Source organism: Melospiza melodia, chromosome 21 (assembly GCF_035770615.1).
Source record: "Melospiza melodia melodia isolate bMelMel2 chromosome 21, bMelMel2.pri, whole genome shotgun sequence".
NCBI classification, from domain to species: Eukaryota; Metazoa; Chordata; class Aves; order Passeriformes; family Passerellidae; genus Melospiza; species Melospiza melodia.
Genome location: NC_086214.1, coordinates 12,750,225 through 12,774,274, shown reverse-complemented (window position 1 = coordinate 12,774,274; position 24,050 = coordinate 12,750,225). Strand labels below are relative to the sequence as shown.

The following is a 24,050-nucleotide window of genomic DNA, read 5'->3' as shown; positions in this document are numbered from 1 at the left end:
CCTGTACCAGGAAAAACCAGCTTGGAATTCAGAGAGCTGCTTAACTTTGTGTCTTCTCCTCTCACCAAGATGCTCTCACATCTTCAGGTTCAGTATCCAAAAATCTTTGTGTAAAATGCATCCAGTTTTTGATGGCATCATTGCATCTCAGTTTTAGTTTTGAAAAGGAATCAGAACTACCCTGAAGTGCAGCAATGCCATCAAGAACTGATATCCAAGCACCTGTCAGTGGAATTTCCTTAGGAAAATAAATATATAAAAATGAGGAGCTCAAATTATGCCAGCCCTGCTTATTTAGATGCCAGGCTTTGGAAGGAAAGGGAATGCCTTTGCCTGAGCGTGCCTTCACTTCGGAGCTCAAATGAAGGCTTAATTAACATGACTGCAGTGCAGTTTATTACCACTTTGGTAATGACAGGCTGGGAGGCTTAGAAACAAAAAGAAGAGGGAAAAAAAACCCCAAAAGAACAAAATAAAACAAAAACGAATAAACAAACAAAAAAGAAAAATAAGAAAGAAAAAACTCAATAAATAAATAAATCAAGGATCCTGATTTTCAAGCCCAGAATTTCTGACCCTCAGCTTTTCAGTCCTGAACAGAGGACTTTGAAGAAATAGAGCAGGACAACACTCCCGAGGTGCTGGTTCAGCTCCCAGATGAGGAGCAGCCCAAGGGAACTCTCCTGGATGCCCTTGGAGCTGCTCTGCGTGCTCAGCATCCCCCCGGCCCCGCAGGGACACCACTCCTCCAACCCCTCATTGTTCTCCCTGCCAGCGTTTTTACCAATAGAGGGGCTGCTCTGGGTGTGCCTGCAGCCCCCGAGACCCCTCTGGGGGAGCAGCAGGGCAGGCAGGGATTTCTGAGCTCATTTTTGTGGGATGCAGCCTCTGCTGGATGACTCTGCAAGCTCAGCTGGGCTGGGATAGCATCACTTCACTCTGCCCATCCCTCACGGGCATCCTCCTCTTCCTCCCAGCCCAGCTCTGCACCCCCAGGGACGTTTGGGGAAGGAGTTTGCTTCATTTGGATTCCTCAGCCCAGCCCCCAAAATCCCAGAGATGATGCTGTGTCTGTAATAAAGCTGTGTCGCTTTTCTTTGCTGAATGTAAAGTCTGAGTTGCCCCTGAATCATATTTAATTCCAAAAAAAAAAAAAAATTAGATGGGAGAATTAAGGGGACCAAACCAAAAATCTGTGTATTTATCATTCTACAGTAGCAGAAGCAGAAAGCTGAGAAAAAGGATTATTAAAAAAATGTATTGTTGCTTAATTACCTACGTAAGGTGTTGTATGTCACCTAATTAACATTTCCTGTTGCTGCACATGGAATTCCCATTTTCCAGTCCCAAATCAACTCCAATCCTGTTTGGAGAGCTGCGGGGTAGAAGTGAGGGGGAGCTGGGGTTTGATTTGTCCCCCTGGGGTTTTTTTTAAAGGAAACATTAACACACGTATTAATTGAATGTCACGGGGCTGCCAGGAGAAAAACTCCCAGTAAATAAAAATGCAGCATTTTATTTGGGCTGCTGGACCTGTGCAGGCTGCAAAACCTCAGTAATTCACTGAAGGCTCCTTGCTCAGTGCCAGAAAGCCTCTCTCCTTTTGCCATCCACTTTGGAGAATGAATAAATTCAGGCAAATCAGGAGCAGGGCAAATCTGGAGAAATTACAAAGGGGAGGAGTTCACCTTCCTGCTATGGCTTTCAGGTCTGTCCTGGACTACTTACTCCAGTATAAAACTGAGAGCAGAAATATGATCACATCCTGAGGAGTCTAATCAATTCTGGTTTCAACACTGAGCCTATTTAAGCTAGAGAATGGAATTGCTGTTCCTTGCTGGGCTCTGCCTGCACATTCTCAAGACAGAGGCAGTAGGTAAGTCCTTGCCTGCTCTTTCTCACCCCACCTCAAGGTTACTCTGATTTCTGATCGGTTTATTACTACCAGGACGTGCACTGCAGGCTCTCTTCTCTCTGGTAAATGAAGGATGATTGATTTATTTATTTCTCTGCCTTTTATTATTTGTGTTAAAATATCAAGGACAAGCTTTTCTCATGAATGAATGAGTGCTTTGGGGGTTTCTTTTCACCTTTAGAGATTCTATCTGCCTTCCTCCTCCAAGAAAAATCAATGAGCTTTGACTTGATCTCTGTATTTTATTATGTACGTGCATTTAAAATACCAAAACTTAATTTTTTTTTATCTTTTTAAACTTGAAAGAAAATTGTTTGTTTGAAATTTCTCCTGCCTTTGCTTTGCTGTGTATGATCCAAGATGAAATTGTGCTGAGGGAGAAAGAACAATATGTCTTTGCTGCATCAGCCCCATCTATTTTTGCTCCCTGGGCACTGTAAGTACACTGTGCACTTAGGATGGCTCAATTAAAGAGTGATCTATAATTAGTATTGATGAATGCAGGAGGTATTTCCCCCCCTGCTTCTGTTCAATCAGCAGCACTGAATAAATCCCTTTTCCTATGCAAATACCGGCAGGGAGGCTCCAAATTAAACACTGCAGCTCTGGAGTGCCGAGGGTCCATTGTTTGCATGAAACAGAGCAGAGTGCAGGGAGAAGGGACCCGGCTTGGTCAGGGGAAGGGCTGCCCTGAGAGCTGCTGAAGGGAGATGGTGTTAGAGCAGATCAAGGTTCAGAGCTGCTCAGAAATTCCCGCAGGGTTTCCCTGTGTTCATTTCCCTGTTCCCAATGCATTCCCTGTCCCTCAGCGCGTGGCTTTCCCAGCTTCTCCTCAGCTGCCATTCCCAACCCTTCCCTGTGCCTGCCACGCCTGGGCCAGGTAAACACAAACACAAACAACACAAAAACTTTTGCTTTTCCAGAGTCTGCCCTCGTGTTTGCCTCTGATTGATCCCTGCCTATCAACACCGTGCTGCATTTACTGCCCCATTAGGGGCTCCATTGGGCAAACCTAAACACAATCTAGAAAACCCTTGTGACTTGATTAGATTGGTGTCAATAATTAGGGTTTACCTCTCTATCAGAAGGAAGTAACACAGGGAATACATAAATAATAATTTGATAATTTGTAGGTGTTTTTTGCCCCCCCCGATAATTTGCACGTTTTTCCTTGACCAAATTACAAAGTCATTAATGTGGTGTGGACCGAATTACAGCAATTAATACACCCTAACCTTGCTCTCTGCTCCTTCTTCTCCAAACTTTCCTGAGGCAGCAGCTCCTCAGGATACAATTTATTAAATTAAATGCTATGCATTTCAGAAACTCCACTTTTGAGAATCAGCTGAAATTCCTTCTTGTGGTATTCCTTCTTGTTATCCATATTTTTTTTTTAACAAATAAACCTTTCCCTCCTGTCTTGCCACTTGTCAGAACCAGCCTGGCTCTGAGCAGCTCATTGAGCCCAGCTCCAGCTGGGCAGCCGAGAACTCACCACCCAGAAACAGCCAAATACTGATTGCTAATCTGGAATTGCTGCCAGCCTTGTCAGAGCAGCACAGCACCTGTGGTGTAAAACCCCTGTTAATCCTTAGGGAAGGAAGGAAGGGGCATTGTCCCTGCTGTAGGAGAGGGAAACTGAGGCACGCTGGTGCAGGCACCTGCCCAGGGATGGAACCATCACCCCCAGCTCCTCATCCAGGTCTCAATGTGTTCCATTTACAGCTGCTCTGATCCCCCTCAGGTTTCTTGTCTGGTTCCTTTGAGAGATCAGGGACTCTCTGGTGCTGTTTTGGGGAGACACAAAGTGCCTGCAATTTCCAGCAGGAAATTGTGAGAGTGAGGGATGTCCATCCGTCCATCCATCCATCCATCCATCCATCCATCCATCCATCCATCCATCCATCCATCCATCCATCCATCCATCCATCCATCCATCCATCCATCCATCCATCCATCCCTCCAGCAGCTCTGGGGTGGGGTTACAGCAAAGTCACTGAAAATTAATTTTCTTCAGGGGGAATGGAATGAACCCCAGCACGTTTTAACCTTTTGCTTTATCACAGAGCAGGACTCAGCCATGAGGAGACAAATCTCCCACAGTCCATGCTCTGCTGCTCCTAAAGATTGATGCCTGATAGGACATTCCTCTAATTTAGATGAGATTAGATGCCCCTAATTCTCTATATTTCTGCTCACTTGCTTTTATGTCACAAACATTACATTTACATAACCATGCGGACATTGGCGTCAGTTCTCACTCTGGGGTTTCCTCAGGGCCATTCAGGTACAAAACACCCCTGAGAGCTCCATCAGCAGCTTAAAAATAATAAAAATAAAAGATGCTGGGACTTCTTGCCTTTCCAGTTCCAATGGTGTGGACTGCACACAGATTTATGGTTGGGCTCCAAATCCATTTTAGGGCTGGCAAGTTGGGATGCTGGAGCACTTGGACACACTCTGGGGGGAAAAGCTGCGTTTTCAGCTGATGAAAGAAAGGATAATAAATGCAATGTCAGACCTGGAAGGCAGAGAAAAGGCAGAGAGCCACGGGAATTGTGGAATTACCCCTGTGAGGGGTTTAGGGCACCCCTGGAGTCTCCATCAGGTCGGGATCCAAGCTGCCCCTTCCCCAGGGATGAGGATGATCCTGCTCAGTTTTATCCATCATTTCCCCATGGATCCTCCTGGCTCTCCCACTGGGATGTTGGAAGCAGAAAAGCTTTTGGCACTTTGAAAAACCAGCAGAAACCTTGAGGTCTCCTAGAAAAGCTGCCAAGTCCAGGGTCTGTCTCTGGGCAGGCTCTTTTCCCTGCTTGTGGCGTTGCAGGAGATGCTTTGCTGTGCTCCAGCATCTATCCAATGGCCTGTTATTAGATTTTTAGTCATATTTTTAGCCACAGGATCAGCCATCAAAAGCTCAGCATAAAAGGCTGCAAAAGGCCAGCACAGCTACCAAGTGATTTGTTTGAATTAAATTTTAAAAGTGCTTTAAAATAAATAAATCTGAATTGCATTTTTATGACAGAAAGCAAGGCAAAACCTCTCACAGGAGGAAATCACCTTAGCCCTGGATGCTCATTTTTTGTTACAGCCCCTGCCTTTGATACAGGACATTTCTGAGGGCACATTATCTGCAGCAGAGCCCCACAGGTCACAGCTGAAACCCTTCCCCTGCTCCCTGACACAGAGGAAGTCGTTTGCAGATGTTAACAGGGCAAACCCAGAACCCCTGAGCCCCTTTGGGTTTTCCCTGCAGTTTGTGTCTGTTCCAGGGGCCTCATCCAGCCTGTGATTTATGTGTGCAGATGATAAACATCAGATGTGCTGCCTTGCAAGGCCTCAGCACCACAGTAAAGCCGATTTCCAGGGCTAACTCCCCATCCTCTCCTGCATAAAGATGTGTATTTTCCCTGGGGAAAATCAAATTAAGGTTAAAAGTGAAGAGCAATGAATGGCCAGGAACGCTTGTGGGGACACAAAAATTTGAACTTTTGGAACTGGTTCTGTCTGTCCAAGGGGTGACCGGGGCTTCCTGAGGATGTGTAATGCTCCAGGAGGGATAAATATTCTCATGCCTATATGCTCAGCAATCCCATTAATTAGAAAGACAGGCTTAGATAACAATTGCTTTTGTTTTGCCTTTTGCACTAAAAATAGAAAGTTTCACAAAGCCAGCTAAAAATAGGATGAGCCCAACACAAGCCAAACCTAAAAATAAACCCCATGCAGACCCAGCTTTTGGCATGTTGGTGGAAAAGGATGCAGAGGTGAGAGCAGATTTTGGGGATGGGTTTGAGGATGAGGATGGCAGAGCAGGGAGAGCTCTGGGACCACCAGGATAACAGGGAATGGCCAGGCAGGATGGCTGGAAGGGGGACAGGAGGCTAAAGGGACAAACAGAGGACTCAGGTGAACGAGAGAAAGGATTTGAATTAAAAATCAACACAGAACATTCCTGGTGTCCCGGGCAAAAAGGTCATGGACACTCTCAGAGGCTCAATATTGTTAATGAAACCAGCATAAACCCAGCAAAAATCATAATAAAAATTGAAAAATAATAATAAAAATGCAATAATAATATTAAAGATGGCAAACTGGAAGCTGACTAAAGCACAGCCACTGTGTCAGAAGCAGGAACTGAGGCAGTTCAGTGTTTCAGTAACTCTGAGTGCACAGGTTAAATGGCATTTCCAGCACACCAAGCAGCTCCAAGTAGGGCAGCAAGCAGAGCACAGTGGGACAGAGCAGATTTGGGAGCTTTTATGGAATTCAGACAATCTGAGCGTGGTCCAAAGAGCCGAAGGGTCTTTTCCCAGATCCCACAATAGCACCTTGGCAGGGCTGCTCCAGCCTGGCCCTTGGCCAGCAGCACCTCCTGCCTCCCTGGGCAGCAGAGCGAGGTCTCTGCAATATTTTATTTTTTTTTTTTTTTTTTTTTTTTTTTTTTTTGCCTCGAGTTCCAAACGAGGCTTGATAGCTAAAACAATTGAAGAGGCTTGCAGTAAAATGAAAACAATACGTAATTTGTATTGTTTCTTCGGCCAGCCCCGTGCCAAGAAGCAGCTTGGGCAGGAAGCAGTTGTAAATTCCAGGAGGAAGAGGCAGAGATAAGTGAGACTGCTCACGTGCCAAGAGAGACTCCCTAAATTTAACTGTCCTGAACTCTGTGGAGGAAGAGCCAGCCCTGTCCAGCCCCACTCTAAATTAAACCAAATAAAGTCAAGGTGACACCTGTGGGATGGGACAGAACCACTGAAATCAAGGATAAATCCATAATAAAATTGAGGAGAAATATATAATTGATAAGTAAGTCCAGGTGTGCATATCTCTATCTATATATTTTTAAAATACATATCTACATCTGTATATATCTATATATCTATATCTATATATCTATATATCTATATATCTATATAGCAATGATTTCAGCACCTCAACCACAAAAACAACCCCAAAAAAACCTCCCTAAAACACTGAAAACCCCATTTTCTGCCGTGTTTTTCCAGCAATAAAATGAGCTACAGGGAAGAGAGCGTGGGAGCAGAGCAGGGGTGATCTGAGGAGCCCCAGACCCCATAAAAACGGGATCAGAGGGAGATTTTGAAGAGGGAACAGGGGGAAGGTGAAGCCTGGTCAGATGGGACAAAAGATGCACAAAGCCAGGACAGGAATTGCAGATGAAGAGGGAACTGTTTGGATGCTGTAAACACCAGGCAGGGAAAGGAATTGTTTAGGGTGGTTCGGTGATATTTCTAGGAGTGATGGGACGCAGATAAGGAAGTGGAAAATGTAAGCTATTAAATAGGAAACATTTCCTGCCAGCGTGGGCTAATGCACTGTGCAAAACTCCTCCAAGGGAAGTGGCAGGAGCCTCTGGACAATTAAAAGCGGCCTGGACAACGTGCCTGAGGGCATCATCCTGCCCAAAGCAGGGAGGGCTGCCTGGATGTGACAGGGACCTTCCCTTTGGGCACGGAAAGAAAGCCCCAGAGCTCAGGGGAAGAGAGAGCCACTGTGAGGAGAGGCTCCTGCAGGGAGGGAGGCTCCCATCCCACTCTCGGCACATCCAAAGGCACGTTCTCCTCCCCAAGGACACTCTGGCTCCTCCTGAGCAGCACCCACACAAAGGCTCCTGATCCCCAGTGTTCCGCCGCTGCCAGTCAAAAAAGAAAAAACAAACCAAAAGAACCAAATGAACCAGCCCTAATTCACACTAAACATGAACCCACTGTTTGCTCAGGCATTCTGTAATGTTTAATTACCTCATGCTTTAGAGTTTAACAGCTTCAAGGACACTTTTCTTATGAAATGCTGGGTTTATGTGCTGTTCTACTTCACTGATATCATCCAGCCACAAGTGTGGTAAGGACTTGGTAGAAAACACAATCCTTACCTTGTTCAGAGACATTGGGAATTTGGTGGAAAGATGTAAAAATCAGACAATAATTATTAAATCTCCTGAGTGCTGGATGTGAGGCAGCTGTAGCCACTGAGGGCAGGATTCTCAAAATTAAATTTTATTTTATTCAACTTTTCCTCCCCATCATTTTGATGCCCAGGCTGGCAGATCTGTGGTATGCTCAAGTGCCAGTTTGCTGAGAGGTGATTGAAACCCACAATTTATTTGTCACAATTTGCCAGACACCTGTTCAGGGGGTAAAATCTCAGTGATTTCTGTTTGAGAAGGGACAAAACCCATTTCCATCCCCCTGGCACACAGACCCTGGCTCAGCACAACCTGGGGACAACTCCCCTTCCCCCTGTGGCTCTGTTTGAATGTGGTGGCTCCACTGTAGAGGTTTAAAATCTCCAGACCCTCGAACCTGCTGCCCTGGCTCCCAGCTGTGCCTCAGACTGGCTGGAAAATCGGATTTTCAGTGCAGAAATGCTTTCATGTCCAGGCCATGCTCCCTCTCCACTGTGAAACCTCCTGGAACTGCCCAGCCTGGAGCTCTCCCCTTCCCCCTCTGCTTTCCATCCCAAAGATTTGGCAGCAAATCCCTCCAGGTTATTCCTGCTGCTGTTTTCACACCTGAAGGTCCCTCGGTGTGTAAATGGCCAAGAGACTCCCAGTCCCAGGCTGGGATTGTTAAAAGTTCACAGCGACCCCAGGGAGCTGCCAGAACCACACCTGGAGCCTTTGATCCGTGTGAAAACCCACCTGGAGGAAGGGTGGAGAGCAGCTCGGCTGGCACTCTGCACTAAATTCAAATTAATCATTTTAATTCATTGATTAAAATATCGATTAAGGCACTTGGGGACACCCTGTGCTTGGAACTTCTGCATTTCCCAGTGGAGATGAGGAAGAACTCGGTGCCACTGTCCTGGAAAAATTTAAAAAAAGCAACAGTCAGGGCTGGAAAGTGAAGTTTTGTGCGTGTTAAAAATCTGCTAAAAGGATAAAACCTTATCAAATTCAGTTTTTGGGTAACAATATAGAAATCCCCGCAGTTCTTACCACACAGAAAAAGCAAAGTTTGCTTTTCTTCCCAGTCTTGCTAAACTACAAAGTGAGGCAATATTGTTTGTAGTTTTCAGCAGAAATTTCGTTTTTGTGAAAGAAAAACCGAAACTGTCATTTTTTAAAAGGTTATATTAATTGCCACGAGGTCTCCCTCTGTGTCACAGCTGCTCAGCTTCCACAACAATTCTCTATTTATAACTTCTAAATCCTTAATAGATGGATGCATTGTTATGCCACTGATATCAAGATAAAGGTGTTAAAAGCCTTCCAGCAGGTGTGTTATAAATTACAAATTAAGGTAATTACCAGTCAAGTGACAGGGCTCCTCCATAATTATCCTTAAAATTGATTAGCCATTTATTAAAATGTCTATAATTTACTAATCACAAGCAAACAGAAGGTATGGTATTAATCATCATTACAAGAGGGTTTGAATTGTTGTGGATTGAAGTTAAATAGCCAAAGAGAATGACCCTGTCAAAGTCAATTTAAAGTTTAGAATAAATAAAGAGCCACTGAAGCCACTTGGGATAAACAAGACAATCCTGCTGTCCTAACTAGATAAACACATAAAGTTAAATCAGCTCTTGTCCTCTGAATTTTGTATTTCTTATGACCATGAAAAAGCAAAATTCAGATGTTCTGCTGAAGAATTCTGCGACCATCCCTGTGGGATGGATCCAGCTGAGTTAGCCCGAAGCTCCTGCAGGAAGTGAGATCCTTCATTTCTCAGAATTCTTCCCCAGGTAACCTTCAAAGGAGTTCCTGGAACAGGCTGAGATAAGTCCTCTTGCACAAGTGAATTTACACGTCTGTGAGAGGCTGGCAAGTGCAGAGCTGATAAACGGAAATTTATTTTAACACTGCATATATTCAAATGTGGAACTTTTGCCTCAAGAAGTTGAGGAGGCCAAGGTTTGAAAATCAAATTCTTCAGGACTGCAACCCATTCAGAATTCTGATGTCCTAAAGATTGCTGCCAGCACAGGTTTGGGGTGATTTAATGGCTATAAAGTGATTTATGAGAGATCAGAAAGAGATATAGAGAGGGCAGAGCTGCCAATCCATTCCCCTGCTGCTTTTTGGGGGCATAATTTGTACAGATTTTCACTCACCTGTTTTATTTATTGTTTTTTAGTGGGCCACTGGTGCTATCAGTCCCAGAAGTGTGAGCAGCCACAGTGTGAAGGTACTGCCAAGCAATTTCTTTTTCCAATCACATTGGTGATCCTTCTGCTCTGCAAAGGGGCTGCTGAGAGAAATAATGCAAAAAAATTCACAGCACTCAGCCTTTAATGCCTCGTGATCACATTAATTGTGACCATTTCCATGCCAAACAGGGTATTTTGAAGCCCTTGGTGTTTGTGGTAACTGCTCGTTTTGTGTTGACCGAGGATAATGTAGAAATGTACAAATACATTATTTAGTAAAATTTTTACTAATACATTAGTAAAAATGTAAATACACAAGTTTAAAAATCAAATACACAAGTGTAAAATTCAAATGCACAAATGTAAAAATCAAATACATAAATGTAAAACTCACCCCAGAAGTTGGGGTGATGTCTCAGATGCCCCATTCTGGTTGGGTGGTTTGGCTTCCTCGAGGATTTGCTGTCTACAGAGGAAAAAAAATAAATAATAAACCCATTTTCTTCATCCCTGAGCAGGTCCTGCCCAATGGCACCAGTCGTACAAGGATTGCACAGGGGACAGGCAGTCCCCTGTCAACATTGTCACCCGAAATGTGGTGTACGAGAAGAGCCTGAAGGCCCTGAGCTTTGAGGGGTACGATGTGAAGGGCTCTGCCCAGTGGGACGTGCAGAACAACGGGCACACAGGCAAGTACTGCCCAGCCTGCCCCTGGGGTGGGTTGGGCGTTGGGCACTGATGGGATCCCACCCCTCTGCTCCAGGAATGAAGCTCCCAGAACCTTTTTGCATCAATATTTTCTTGGGAGGTTTGTGGGAGTGATGAAGGTTTGGGGTTCGTGAGTATCTCAGCAGGAATTTCTGCGCAGAGATTTCTGTACAGGAGCTCTAAAGCAAAACCCCCCAACCCAAACAGAGTCCAGGGCTGGGGGCAGGTGGGCAGGACAATTTGGGCAGAATTTATCATTTTCTGCTGAAGCCATTCCTGGGCTGGCCCTTTCCAAGTCTTGCCTCTGCACAAAGAGAATCCTGCTGGAGAAAAGCCTGGTGTGGGAAAGTCACTCTCAGTGCTGGCTGTTATTAGTTCTTTAAATAATGAGCTATATTCTTCTCAGATTCAGACCTGTTTTCTCTGCACACAGAAGTTATCTGATGTTGATCAGCTACTTAGTGAATCAGTAAACCTTGAATCAATTAACAGTAATTTAGAACTGTTCCACTTCCTCCACCTTCCTTCACAATACTGAGGATGCTGCTCCAAAAAAAGATGTTCAATTACTTCGACTTTAAAAATAAACATGTAGTCTAATATTTTTCTTTTGTTTTAAAGTTATATGTAGGTTTTTTTAAAGTCTTGGATGGGTTGTTTTAACTGCCAAATCCTCAAAGCAGAAAGCAGCACGTGGCAAATATTTCCTGATGTAAAAGGGAAAGGTGGGAAGGCAGCTGAGGGAGATTTTAACAGCCAGAAATTCTCATGTCGTGGCAGACCACAAGAAAAAAGAATGTTTTGACTTTTCATTAATATATGCATTAATGACTTTCCCATTACAGGGTGATACTCCAGAATGTCCAATTACAGTCCCTTTAACATCAAAATTAATATTTATAAGGACTGCTCCTCATCTTCCCCAGCCATGCATAAGGATTAGGGGCTCAATCTGGGCTTTTAAAATCTCTTCCTTCTGAGAGCAACCGATTCCTGTGCTAAATGAGGAGGTTATTGCCTAAATTACAGCTGCAGTTAGAGGCTGCAGGTGAGATTAGACCCTCATTATGTTCCGTGATGGACACATAGCAAAGGTCGCTGTCTCAACGGTCTTAACCTAAACAAAGCCCACAAAGACATCTGACTCATCCATTTACAGATTAAAAAGCAAAGGAACTAAATGACTCATGCACTCTCCAAGTCCATTTGGAATTCAGAACAGAAATGAAATCTCTGGGGCTGCAATCCAGAATTTTCCTCTGGGGCTGCAATCCAGAATTTTCCTATGCAAAGAGAAGTGCTGCGCTTAACGTGGGGGTCGCAAAAAGAAAAAAATTAAAGTATATCTCAAATATGTATGATTGAGGCTTAAATTGCAGCACTACTTTAAATTAAAACAGGATATCTTTAAACCCTGCCCAAAGGAAATGTTACAGCGCAGAAAACTGGAGGTTAAAATGATGGTTAAAACCCAAATAAAGTGGGATCCAATTTACTTTGATAGAGGGTCGTTTTTAGGAAAAAAACTGGAGGAATATAGAGTCTTCTGAGAGGTATGAGAAGCTCTGACCCCAGAGGTCATAATGGTTAGAATTAATCTCAAATTAAACTCAGGGATGATTTTGTAAGAGTTCAGTTTCTGCAGAACAGAATTTCTGGAACACTCGGTCTGAAAAGCCAAGCGAGAACTTGAAGATAAATTTGAATCTCAAGAACATCTCTGCTCTCACATTCTGTTCATGTAGGACCTGCTCTTCTCCTGTAAAACAATTCATGCTTTTTCCCCAGTTAAAGTGGCACTAGACTCATCCCCTAAAATCGGAGGAGGAGGCCTGGAGAGAAAATACAAGGCAGTAGAATTCCATTTTCACTGGGGAGTCCTGGCTGAGCAACAAGTGCTGAGTCCTGGCTCAGAGCACAGCATAGATGGAGAGAAATACCCCATGGAGGTAGGTGGGACTGCACGTAGAGCACGGGTTTCACTCCAGAACCCTGGAATTCTGAGATCCTGCTCAGAAAAACCCTTGGCTAGCTCCCCACGGGAGCTCTGAGGGTGGAAATCATTGTCCTTGGCTGTTGTGTTCCAGTTTCACATTGTCCACATCAGAGAAGATGCTTCAGATGTGTCAGAAGCCAAGAAAGGTCCGGATGGTTTGGCTGTGTTGGCCTTCTTTGTAGAGGTAGGCAGGGAAATTTTCAACTGCCCCTCTCAAATCTCAACCAGCAGCTTGGCTGAGGGATTGTTTATGTCAGTATTTTATGTTTATGTCAATATTACAGTAGCCCAAGGTTTAACCTCCCTATCTTGTGCAGGCATTCTGCCAGCACTGAGTTCACTCTCCCCTTTTCTACATCCTGCTTGCTGTTATCTCTTCTTGTGACCCTTTTCTGTATTATTCACCACTGCTTAAAAGCAACCACTTGTAGAGAAATACACAACATGGAATGAAAATATTTCCCTTTCAGGCTGGCAAAGAAAATAAAAACTATGAAACTCTGTTGAGCAAATTAAAGAATATTGAATCCAAAGGTAAGGGATTTCACAAGCTCTGTGGGGAGAGGATAAATGTGGGCAAAACCTGCAGCCACAAGCATTACGAGGGATGTTCCCCTGTGGTTTTTCCAGGGGGATCAGCAAAGGTGGATCCTTTGCCACTGAGCTCTCTCCTCCCACCTGAGGAAGACCTTGAGAGGTACTATCGCTACCGGGGGTCCCTCACCACCCCGGACTGCTACCAGGGCGTCATCTGGACCATCTTTGAGACGCCAGTTCAGCTCAGCCTGAAACAGGTGGGTGGCAGAGGCACAGCCTGGAGGTTCTGTGCCGTGTCCCTGGGCAGGGTGACACCTCAGTGCCCTGTCCTTGGCCAGGGTGACACCTCAGTGCCTTGTTCCCCACACACCCCTGCTTGGCAGCAGCCTCAAGGAGCTCCCTGCTCCTCCCAGCTGATTGACCCTGTTAAATCATCCCTCAGAAAATGGCAGGAAAGGGGCAGGAAGGGGAAATGACGGCGTGAGGAGAGAGCCAAAAATTGCCCCAAGCTCAGAGCTCCGTCAGCAGCGCTTCCACTGCTGCCACCTGCTCCCTCCACAGCTTTTCTCCCGTTGTCAGGGCAGCAGAACACAATAATTCCAAACCCAAACCTTGGGCCCATCAGCATCAAGCAGCCCATTTTTGACCTGCAGGCAGGAAGAGGGGATGGAATTAAGAATGCTTGGGAAACACAGGCTGTGCAGAGATCACACAGCCTGGCCCAGAGCCAGCTCAGCTCCTCACTCACAGCGTGCCCTGAGCGCTGTCACAGTGCCCCCAGCACTGCCCAGGGGCACTCAGAGCAGCCAGGAACCTGAGCAAGGACAGAATTCCTGCCTTGTGTCAGTCAGGAACCTGAGCAAGGACAGAATTCCTGCTGTTCCTGCCTCGAATTCCTGCTGTTCCTGCCTGGTGTCACCTTGCCATGGGGGCCGGGGCTGGCATCAGGAGCTCTGGGGAGCCAGTCCTGGGGCTGCACACAGCATTTGGCTCCCTCTCAGAGGAAATGCCCTTGATTGCCAAGGCTGGAAGGAGCCATCACTCAGTGACCTCTCCTGTGGCCTTTCCTGTGAGGTTCAAGGCACCCATTAACCCCTCAGGTTCCAAACCAGAGCCAGGCAGCGCGGGTTGAGTTGGCAGCACAGCTCCCAGAGCTGTCAGAGCAGATTTAACAAGCTGTTGTGTTTTGCAGCTGTCCCAGTTCGCAGCACTGCACTTTGATGGGAAGAACTCCACTCCCATGATGGAGAATTTCCGACCTGCACAGCCCCTGAACGGGCGCGAGGTGCTCTGGTCAGGGACCAGCATGGCCCTGCCCGGGGCACAGCTGCTGCTGCTGGCCCTGGCTCTGGCCTGCACCCTCAGCTCTCTGTCCCACTGAGCCCTTCCCACCTCACTCAACCTCCTGGGCCTTAATTTCTTGCTTTTCAGCCTTATTTTTGCTGTTCTTTGCCTCAGCCTCTCACGAATTGTGTCCCAACACAGAATAGCCTTGTCCTCCTCCAGACATTAACCAAGGGCTTCTGTGCTGCTCGGGGGAAACCCAAACCACCAGAACTCAAAGGAACTGGGAGATAAAGCAATGAAAATTCAATTTGAAAAGCCAATAGACTCAGAGAAAGCTTAGTCTGGATTATGCTGTAGTTTTAAGGCAGCACTGGAAGGAGCTGCACAGAGAATCTTGGAGAGGAATCTGTTCCTAAGTGCCTGTGAAGGGTTGGTTTGGAGCACGTTTACATCCAACACTGCAATTCTGGCAGTGAAATGGGGAGTAATTCCCACAACCCCACACTGTCCTGCCCGAAGGTACAACACAGAGCAAAGATCAAATGCTCACACACAAGAGCAGCACCTGGATCATCCCCTCACCCAACACATAAATCCCCCTCCTTCCTTCAGAACACCTCAGCTAATTTCAGATAAGGACACTGGATTCCTTCCACCCCACCTGCTGCTGGCGCTGTCAGGTTCCTCTGTTATTTATTCATCCCTCTCTCGGATGCCATGGCCAATGTGATGTGCTGGGGAGCAGCAGGGAGGCTCATCCCCACCACCAGAGGCACATCTGTGGAAATTCCCTCTCTTTGGAGGGCTGCTTCTGAAGCAGGAGACTCTGATCATCCTTTGTAGTTGTTATTTGCCTAATAAAATAGGACAGCTCAAGAAATGGCTCTTTCTTACATATAAATATATATATATTTCTTTTATAAATATAATTTTTATAGTAGCATACCTGCAATATTCACAATATGGTCAAGATTCACAGTTTTTTCCAAGAAAATTGTGGTTTGAACCAATTCCTTCAGATCTTACCCAATTACTTATAGAAAATACATTGGGAAATGGGGTTTCCTTGTATCATTCTAGTTCTCCCTCTGAAGAGGGACATAACATTTCTCTTTGGCTAGTGCCATATAACATGTTACAGCTTCTTTTAGGGTTTTAGATTTTGCCCACACCAAAATAGGATTTCATATTAGCAGATCTGTATTTTTTTTCCTTTAAGGGCAATGTTTGCAGAGATGACTTTATATATTTTCAGGAAAATCCTGGCAGTGAGAGCAACCACAGCTCACCAAAAGCAGGGAAAATATTTTCATATTAATCAATCAGTAAAGCTTTAAAAAAAAAAAAAAAAACAACAAAAAAAAAAAACACATGGGAAAGCAAATGAACCTATTTAAGTTTAAAGGAAAGATTAATACTTTAACTATGTTTTTATGTAACTGAAAATCTTTGGAGGAGCAAACAGAAATGAAATATTAAAGGTGAACAACAGACCTATATTTGAATTGTTCTGAGTGTTTATTTCTTTTGTCCTTGCTGAAGGGGAATGCACAAACCCTTTCAGAAGAGGAACGTGACTTTCCCCCCCCCTGTTTTCTTCACAATATTTGGGGTTGGGTTTAGGGCTGGGTTTGCAGTTCTGGGACAGGGATGTGCAGTGCCTTGGGATGTTTGCAGTGTCAGCAGGGTCGGGGGCTCTGTCTCACAGCGTGCTCTCTGCACTCAGCAGATTCCTGGGTCTGGCACCTTGCCCAGGTGTGCCACCCCCACCCAGCCCCCGGGACAGGGAACTCCTGCTTTAAAGGCAGAGATGGGAACACCCCTTGGGATACCTGAGAAATGCCTTTTGCACTGGCCAAGGCGTGCAAGAGCCACCATCCCTCTCCTTCAGGTTATTTCCTCAATTCTCCTTTCACAGGCAGCTCTCCAAGGGCCAATTGGAATAAACCCTCATCTGGCTCAGCTGTCACGTATTGCTAATCATCAGTGATATATCACAGGGCACAGCCTCAATGAACCAGATGAAAACAGAACTACAAGGAAGAAAAAATTCTGCTGAAAAGAGGGTGAGTCCCTCTAAGAGCCCTTCAGCACCAACCCCATGTGAATAAGATCTCCCTGGGCAAGGATCAGTGCTTTTACTGAGTGGCTGGCTCAGTGCTGTGGCAGAAAGGGACAGGGAAATTCTCCCTCTGCTCCTGTCACAGGGATTGAGATCAGTCTGTGCTCTGCCACGGCACCCAGGTTCTGCTCTGGGGCAGGCAGGGACAAGGACAGGAGCAGCAATAATGCAGGGAATAAGCAAAAACCCCAGCAAAAGCTGTTCCCAGGAAAAGACAAGAAGGCTTTGAGTGGGACATCAGATCTGCTTTGTGAGGATGGTTATGGAAAAGCAATTTGCTGCTCCACAGGTAGCCTGAGGTGCCGGTTTTCAGGAATTTTGTCTCGGCTGCGTTTGGCATGAAATTCTTTTATTGTGAAGACACCAGGAAATGACAGTCACTCCTGAAGGACAAATAGCCAAGGCATGATACAGGAAAGGGTGGGGGGAGCAACAGAGGCATTTGGAAGGATCCAGCAGGAACATTATTTTCCCATGTCCATTGGGGCTAGCACAGAACTGCACTGATACATTTCACATATGTTGGAGCCAGAGCTGAAGGCTGTGGGGCTGAAAGCTGCAGTCCCAGGGAAAATGAAACAACACTGGCAATTAAAATTGGGGTTAAAACCAATAAAACAAACAGGGGTTTGTACAACCCATCCATAAGCAATCCTTTCCCAGGTTTGGGCTGCACCTTGGTTGGAGAGCAGCTCCAGAGGTGTGAGAGGTGAAGGCACTGCTCCTTCCCAGTCATCAGAGGGGCAGGGGGTGACAGCAGGGGCAGGCACAAAAAAAACCCCTAATACAATGTGTTTTCAGCAAAACATTTCTCTCAGGAAGCACAGAGAGACAAGGAAACCAAACCATTACTCACTAGAAATGTATTTACATTATCCACAAAGAATTCTGACGAATTTGGCAACTCCACTTACAGTCAGCTCCTCCTGTGACAAAACACCAGCTCAGAATGAACTTGTCTGGATAAAATTAGTTTTCTGTGACTGCTGGGAGAGGAGGACAAAGGTTTTTCCTTCATCCTTTCCTTCTTTGCCCAGCCAGATATGGATTCCACAGGGAAAACAGCACTTGCCAGCACCCTCCCCATTAAAAAGATGTCACACAGCAAATCCATGTAAAAAAAACCTTCATCCACCTGTAGTCAAAAAAAAGAAAAAAGGAAAAAAAAAAACGAAGAAGAAAAAAAGCATACAGGGAAGCCTATTAAACTTTCCAGGCTGGTTTTAGAGTTTAGAAATGTGGAGTTTCATAAATACCAGGTGTAACATCAACACCCTCTCCTCCAGGGACAGGGATCCCATTGCACAGGAGCAACACCCCAAAATCACAGCTGGACTCAATGATCTTAAAGGTCTCTTCCAACCTAAATGGCTCTATTATTCTATAAATGATTCCATGAAAAATCATTACTTTTGGAGATAGGAGGCTCTTTTTGATAGAGTTAAAAGTGGACTTAGTGATTTTCTTCCACAAAGCACCAAAATGAGATGGAATTTAGAAACACTGCAATGACAGAAAAACAAATTACCTGGGAACTGAGGTGGCTGTGGAAAATGCTTTGTGTGGGAGAAATTCATATGTAAATTGGATTTTTAAAGAAAGGAAACGTAGGATTTGCTGGTAGATGATGTGTACCTGTGGAAAAGGCAATGAAACCCCAGCTGGAGGCACAGCAGGGCCACAGTGACCCCAGCCAGGACACTTTTCCTTCCTGATCTCCTCCAAACTCCTCCTGAACAGACACAGCTCCTTCAAGACAACTGCTGAGAATGAGGACATGCAGTTTTCATTACAAGGTTTAAATGCATTTCCTAAAAATAACCTGCTGTTTGGGGCTTTCAGTATCAGAAATAAATCCATATACACCACTAAAAGCTGATTATAATTAGTCACACAAGTAAAATTATGAGTGTAATTAACTACAGCAATTAATTGAAATGCCTTTGGCACGTTATTTCCCTTCTTGCAGTTGAGTGCAATTTGCATTTAAAGTTATATCATAAAGGGTATAAGATGGTAATCAATTTGGGTTATTTTATTACCTTTTACCTATGAATATCTTCTGAAGCGATTTAGACATCCAGCACTGTTTTAATGATTATTGTTTCCCCATAATCCACTCCAAGCCATCTAAACTTTTCCCTGCCCTTCCTTTTTATTGCTTCACAAAAATATATTGGTTTCCATCGAATGGAATCACCTTTAGAAGGTCACCACCCTTCCCCTCCCCACCAGGGCTGCTCCTTGTTCCCAGCACTGAGAGATCTTGATGGATGAATTTGCAGATTGGGGGTGGTTATGAAGAATTTATGAGAGAGAAAAAAGGCAGAGAACTTTTACATTTTGCTGATTGTGCTGATGTCGAGATTAAACTCCAGATAAGTCATAGACAATCCCTATCAAGAGTGCAGTATCTTTGTAAGCCTCCAGTCATTGGAGTTTGTGGTACACAAAGCTCTCAGCTTTACACAAAATGCTTTTCTTACAGGCAGTAAAACACAATGGCTCGTGTCCGGGAGCCCAGCAGCCACTGGGGAACATGAGAATAATCATGGTAGAGAGCAGTGACCTCCCTGAGGAAAAGGAATTTAAGTCTTAAAAAGAGCAGGATAAAGACAAAAAATCGACTGTGGAGGTGCTGAAGCTTCTCTGTGAAGCTGAGACCCTCTGTGACTGATGGTGCCCCACATTCCCTTTCTGCCAAACACATCTGAGGAGAGGAGGATTCACCTCTCATTTCCACCTCCTCAGGGACTTCCAGGGCTCCCAATCCTTGGCACAGCTCAGACATTTTGGGGAGGATTCACCTCCCTTGGTACAGCTCAGACATTTTGGGGAGGATTCACCTCTCATTTCCACCTCCTCAGGGAATTCCAGGGCTCCAAACCCTTGGTACAGCTCAGATATTTGGGGCATTGGGACAGTCCCAGCAACGTGGAGAGAGCTCAGCCCACAAAAAAAGCAGAAAAATTGCCAAGGTTCCATTTCCTCCAAGGGTTTTATAACCCTATTTTTAAACAATTTTTTTTTGATTGGCAGGAGCCCAGTGTCTTATCAAGCATTGCAAAAGGGCTCTGGTGTCACCTCACCCCCCTGGGCCAGGTTCCTGCTGTCCCTTTGTTCGTGTGGCAGTGCCAGGCCATAAACGGGATGTTGGGGTTTATGATCCAACAGAGAGGAGCGCACATGTGAAGGAACCCGATGGATTTATTCTAAAAAAAAAAGGCCATTAAACTCTTAAAGCACAAACACTCCGATCACCCTTTGAAATCCGCTGCAATTCCCGGCAGTGGCAGTGAAGGCCCGGTGGGTCCGCGGGCAGTGCCCAGGCCGCAATTTCCAAATGCCTCAGGTAAAAAGTTCCCAAATGCCTCAGGTAAAGTTTGCAAATGCCTCAGGTAAAGTTTATCACAGACCAAAATCCTGCCTGTGTGCTCCTGAGCAGAGCTCGGCAAGGATTGAGCCTTGGGACAGAGGTGAAAGCACAGGAGGAGCTCCCTCATGGATGCGGGATTCAACACCCCCTCACAGAGTTCGGTTCATTTTCTACAGAAAACCAGCAAGATTTATAATATGGCATTAATTTCCTCTTCTCCCATCCTTTACCCCTTTTCCCCCTTTTGTTTAAAAAAGAATCCCCAGCAATGACTGCTGGGACTCTCAGCTGCTCATAGGAGCAAACCAGGGTGGCAGCACAGGCTGGAAGGCACAGCCAGGGAAGAACCAGGAGGAGGAAAATGCAAAGATTAGGTGGAAACAGCAATATTCTGAAAGAAAAATTTAATTAGGGCCCTACTAAAAGAAATAAAATCCCAGACAGGGCACAGCACAACTGCAGAAATTAAAGGTAATACAAGGGACCTTCCACAACACACTGGGATTTTAGTGTTCCAAAAGGATTTGGGGAATCCTAAGCAGTAAAATTGCTGGGAAGTTTTTGGTACAGCTTGCAAAGGATTGTCAGCATCAGTCAGCTGAGCTCCAGCAGGGAAATTATTGTGCCAAAGGCAGCTGAGAGGGATTGAAGGACTGGGAATGGTGCAGGTTGGTGTCCAGCTGACAGGACAGCACAGCCAGCCAAAATAAATCTGGCTCCTCTCTGCAAGCAGTCTTCCTCAAATGCCTTCCTTTGGAGTAATCTTTTATTTTAAGCAAAATACACAAACAAAAGAAAATAGTGTCAGTTTTACTATTGTACACATGAATCAAAAATATCCACTATAATAATCACCAAAATAAATTATTGTCCCGGTCTGGAATGGTGGGAAACTGCAGTTTTCCTTTCATTCAAGTGGAGGACATTTTATGGAAAGATATTCCTGACATTTTCAAGGATTTGAGTAAGCGTTATCAGACATTAATTCATATTACGGCTATGCATATTAAATTTAGTACTGTGGGAAACAGAATAAGAGCCTGATGAGGATCTTAAATGGTCATTTTTATGCAAGAGAAATGAAGGATGACACTTCCAAAGGGGCAGAAGCACCTTAAAACTGCAGCTTTCAATGAAAAAGAAATAGCAGATAGAATATATTTTGATATTTGGGTGACTGCACCCTTGTTCTTTAGGCAGGTAACTCCATGCAGCATTTCCCCAGTAAAGCACTTCCCAGCAGCATTTTAAGACAGAGAACCCAGCTAAGAAAACCCTTCCCTGTCCCCCTTTTCCTTCTTTCATTTTTTTTAAAGCACAAAGCAAAAGAAGTTTTGTTTAACAGTCTGCAGCAATCAGAGGGATCAGAGCTCAGGTTGCGGACGTGTCAGCTTTTCCAACACTGATCCTGTTCCCCTCAGCCATCCTGCATTTATTTTTAAAAGGTCATTAAGCAAGACACAAAAGGTGAAGTGCAACGTTACAGATTTATAACCTGGCTGGGCTCTGCCTGGAACACAGAGCTCAGGTACAGGAGGAGCCTCTTTGTGCTCTGCCACATCAAAGCCCGGCAGCCAAAGGCAGGGGAGGATACTCAGAAGGGAAATTCACATCTGTGTTCTATCCCCCTTTACCGCCCTTTAGTCATTCCTTAGTGTATTTTGTTTATTTGAACTCTACTCTTCCTCACACTCCACTTGGCTTTTGCTGTGTGGCAGCACCTGCCACTCTCATGGAAGCAAACCTCAAATTACAGCCAGAGGTTTGGGCCCAGTTAAATCAGTTGAACAAGAGATTTTGTGGTAAAAGCTGATCATTCTTCAGGCCACTCTTAATTCTTACTACTTGAAGTGCAGTTAGAGCAGCCAGATCTCTGGATTATGTTTAAAATCCAAAGTTAATGTCTTTTTAAACTGAGCCAGTATCTGAACACATACACACTGAAAACAATCACCATCCCTCCTATAATTCATTCATAATCACTTAAAGAAAAAAAAAATAAAAAGGAATTGGAAGGAAAGGTAAGAAGTTTAAACACCCAGTGTGACATCCTTGCTCACATCTCGTGGCCAAGCTGCTCCTCTGATATGCTGCCAACTCTTCATCAAAAAGCTTCCACTCCAACTCTTTGTTACCAGTTAAATGCTGGGGCTGCCTGTGCTCAAAGAGTCTGTGGGCCCAGAGATTTATTCCCTGGCGTGTGTCTCTTAAACAGGAACATTTATATAATCAAACCTGCAGATAAAAAGGCACAGCCACATGGCAAGCAAACATTTCCAACATGTTAGCTCCTAAGCAAGGTCCCAAACACGAGCTCACAGCCAGTGTGCAGCTCCAGGGCCTTCCTGGGTGGAATTCCTGAGTGGAATCCTTCCCTGCCCTTCAAGGAGAGTTTGGGTACAACAGGAGTGGCTTTGATTTAAAGGGGTTTTTATTCCCTATCAGAAGGAAAGCAGCACAGAACAAAAATCCATCCACCTTTCAGTTCTGCTTGCTGGGGGCTCTCAGCACAAACCTCCAGCACTGAGCTGTGGTTGAAATCATCCCCGCATGGACTGCTGAGCCCGGAGCTCCAACTGCAGCCAGCTCAGCCCTGCTGTGGTTGAAATCATCCCTGCATGGACTGCTGAGCCCAGAGCTCCAACTGCAGCCAGCTCAGCCCTGCTGTGGTTGAAATCATCCCTGCATGGACTGCTGAGCCCGGAGCTCCAACTGCAGCCAGCTCAGCCCTGCTGTGGTTGAAATCATCCCTGCATGGACTGCTGAGCCCGGAGCTCCAACTGCAGCCAGCTCAGCCCTGATCTCTGCAGCTCCCCCGGGCTGGTTTGGGCTGGGGCTGTGCCCCAGCTGTGTCCTGACAGTGCTGAGCTGAGGGACATCATCACAGCCCACATTTAATGGCTCTGCTCCTGCCAAGTATTCCTGAATATTTGAGTCTGCATCACACTGGGGTATGATCATCCTGCCCCATTGCTGAGCCATTCCTCTCTCTCTTGGAATGCCAGGATGGTTTGGGTTGGAAGGGACATGAAACATCCTCATGCCACCCCTGCCATGGCAGGGACACCTACCACCATCCCAGGCTGCTCCAAGCCCTGTCCAACCTGGCTTTGGGCACCTCCAGGGACCCAGGGGCAGCCTCAGCTGCTCTGGACAAGCCCTTGATGCGCTGTGCCCTCCCCAGGCAGCAGGGGACAGCTGTCACCGTGTCACCGAGCCCTGGAGGAGGGATCTGCCTCACAATGTCCGGGCTGAGCTCTGTAATCACCCGGTTCCTTGCATTGTCTCCCTTCTCCAAACATCACAGCACAAACACCATTTCTAAGGGGTTTGATTTGCCTGTGCTGGTGTTGGATCCTTTTCTGGCCCAGCAGCAGTAGCAGCTTCCCTTTGTTTTCTCCAGCTCCCAACCAACACCCACGCTCCAGCTTTCCTGCAGCTTCTCCTTGGGATACCAAGGTTTATTTATAAGACACATAAATATTTTCCCCAACAAAATGCTGCTTTAGGTGAAGGCACAATTTCATTACATGCTAAACACACAGGAGATTTAATCTAAAACTCTGCTTTCTATATCACATTTCAGCAAAATTTAAACCAGATTACCCAGAGATGCAGCAATTCCTGGACAAACAACTGTGGGATGTAAAAACTGAGCCAAACCTGTTGCCTCAAACCTTTTCATTGACTCCAAACATAGTATATAATCCACCACCTATTTGTTGGTTTAGTTCTTTCCTTCAACCTCAGTTTGACCAAAACCTCTCAAATTCAGAGTGTAAAGACAATGTAATTTGCAAGGTACTTTGAGGGAATAAGAAGCTGGAGAAGAGTCAGAAGACACTTGGGATTCAATAGCTCTATGCAAAATAATACCTTGGTAAGGGCCCCAGGAGCTGCCTGTGCTTTCCCCTGCTCAGCATCAGGGAAAAGCAGAGGATTTTAACCTCACACAGAGCTGAGAAACAACACTGAGAATGTTCACAGCTGT

At 45.4% G+C, this 24,050-nt stretch overlaps 1 protein-coding gene and 1 long non-coding RNA gene across 2 annotated transcripts; one reads left to right on the top strand and one right to left on the bottom strand.

Moving 5' to 3' along the window:
• The first annotated feature begins 1,668 nt into the window (after window positions 1-1,668).
• Window positions 1,669-16,060, top strand: CA4 (carbonic anhydrase 4). Its single transcript, XM_063173786.1, has 8 exons — window positions 1,669-1,876; window positions 10,021-10,071; window positions 10,552-10,722; window positions 12,530-12,690; window positions 12,829-12,921; window positions 13,208-13,271; window positions 13,368-13,531; window positions 14,467-16,060. Exons 1-8 carry the CDS (start codon window positions 1,819-1,821, stop codon window positions 14,653-14,655), a joined length of 951 nt encoding a protein of 316 aa, XP_063029856.1. The 5' UTR covers window positions 1,669-1,818; the 3' UTR covers window positions 14,656-16,060.
• On the bottom strand, window positions 9,996-22,296 carry LOC134427727 (uncharacterized). Its single transcript, XR_010030222.1, has 3 exons — window positions 22,120-22,296; window positions 10,428-10,499; window positions 9,996-10,131 (listed from the first exon to the last, which is right to left on the bottom strand). It is a non-coding gene; the product is annotated as an uncharacterized LOC134427727 (long non-coding RNA).
• Window positions 22,297-24,050: the final 1,754 nt, after the last annotated feature.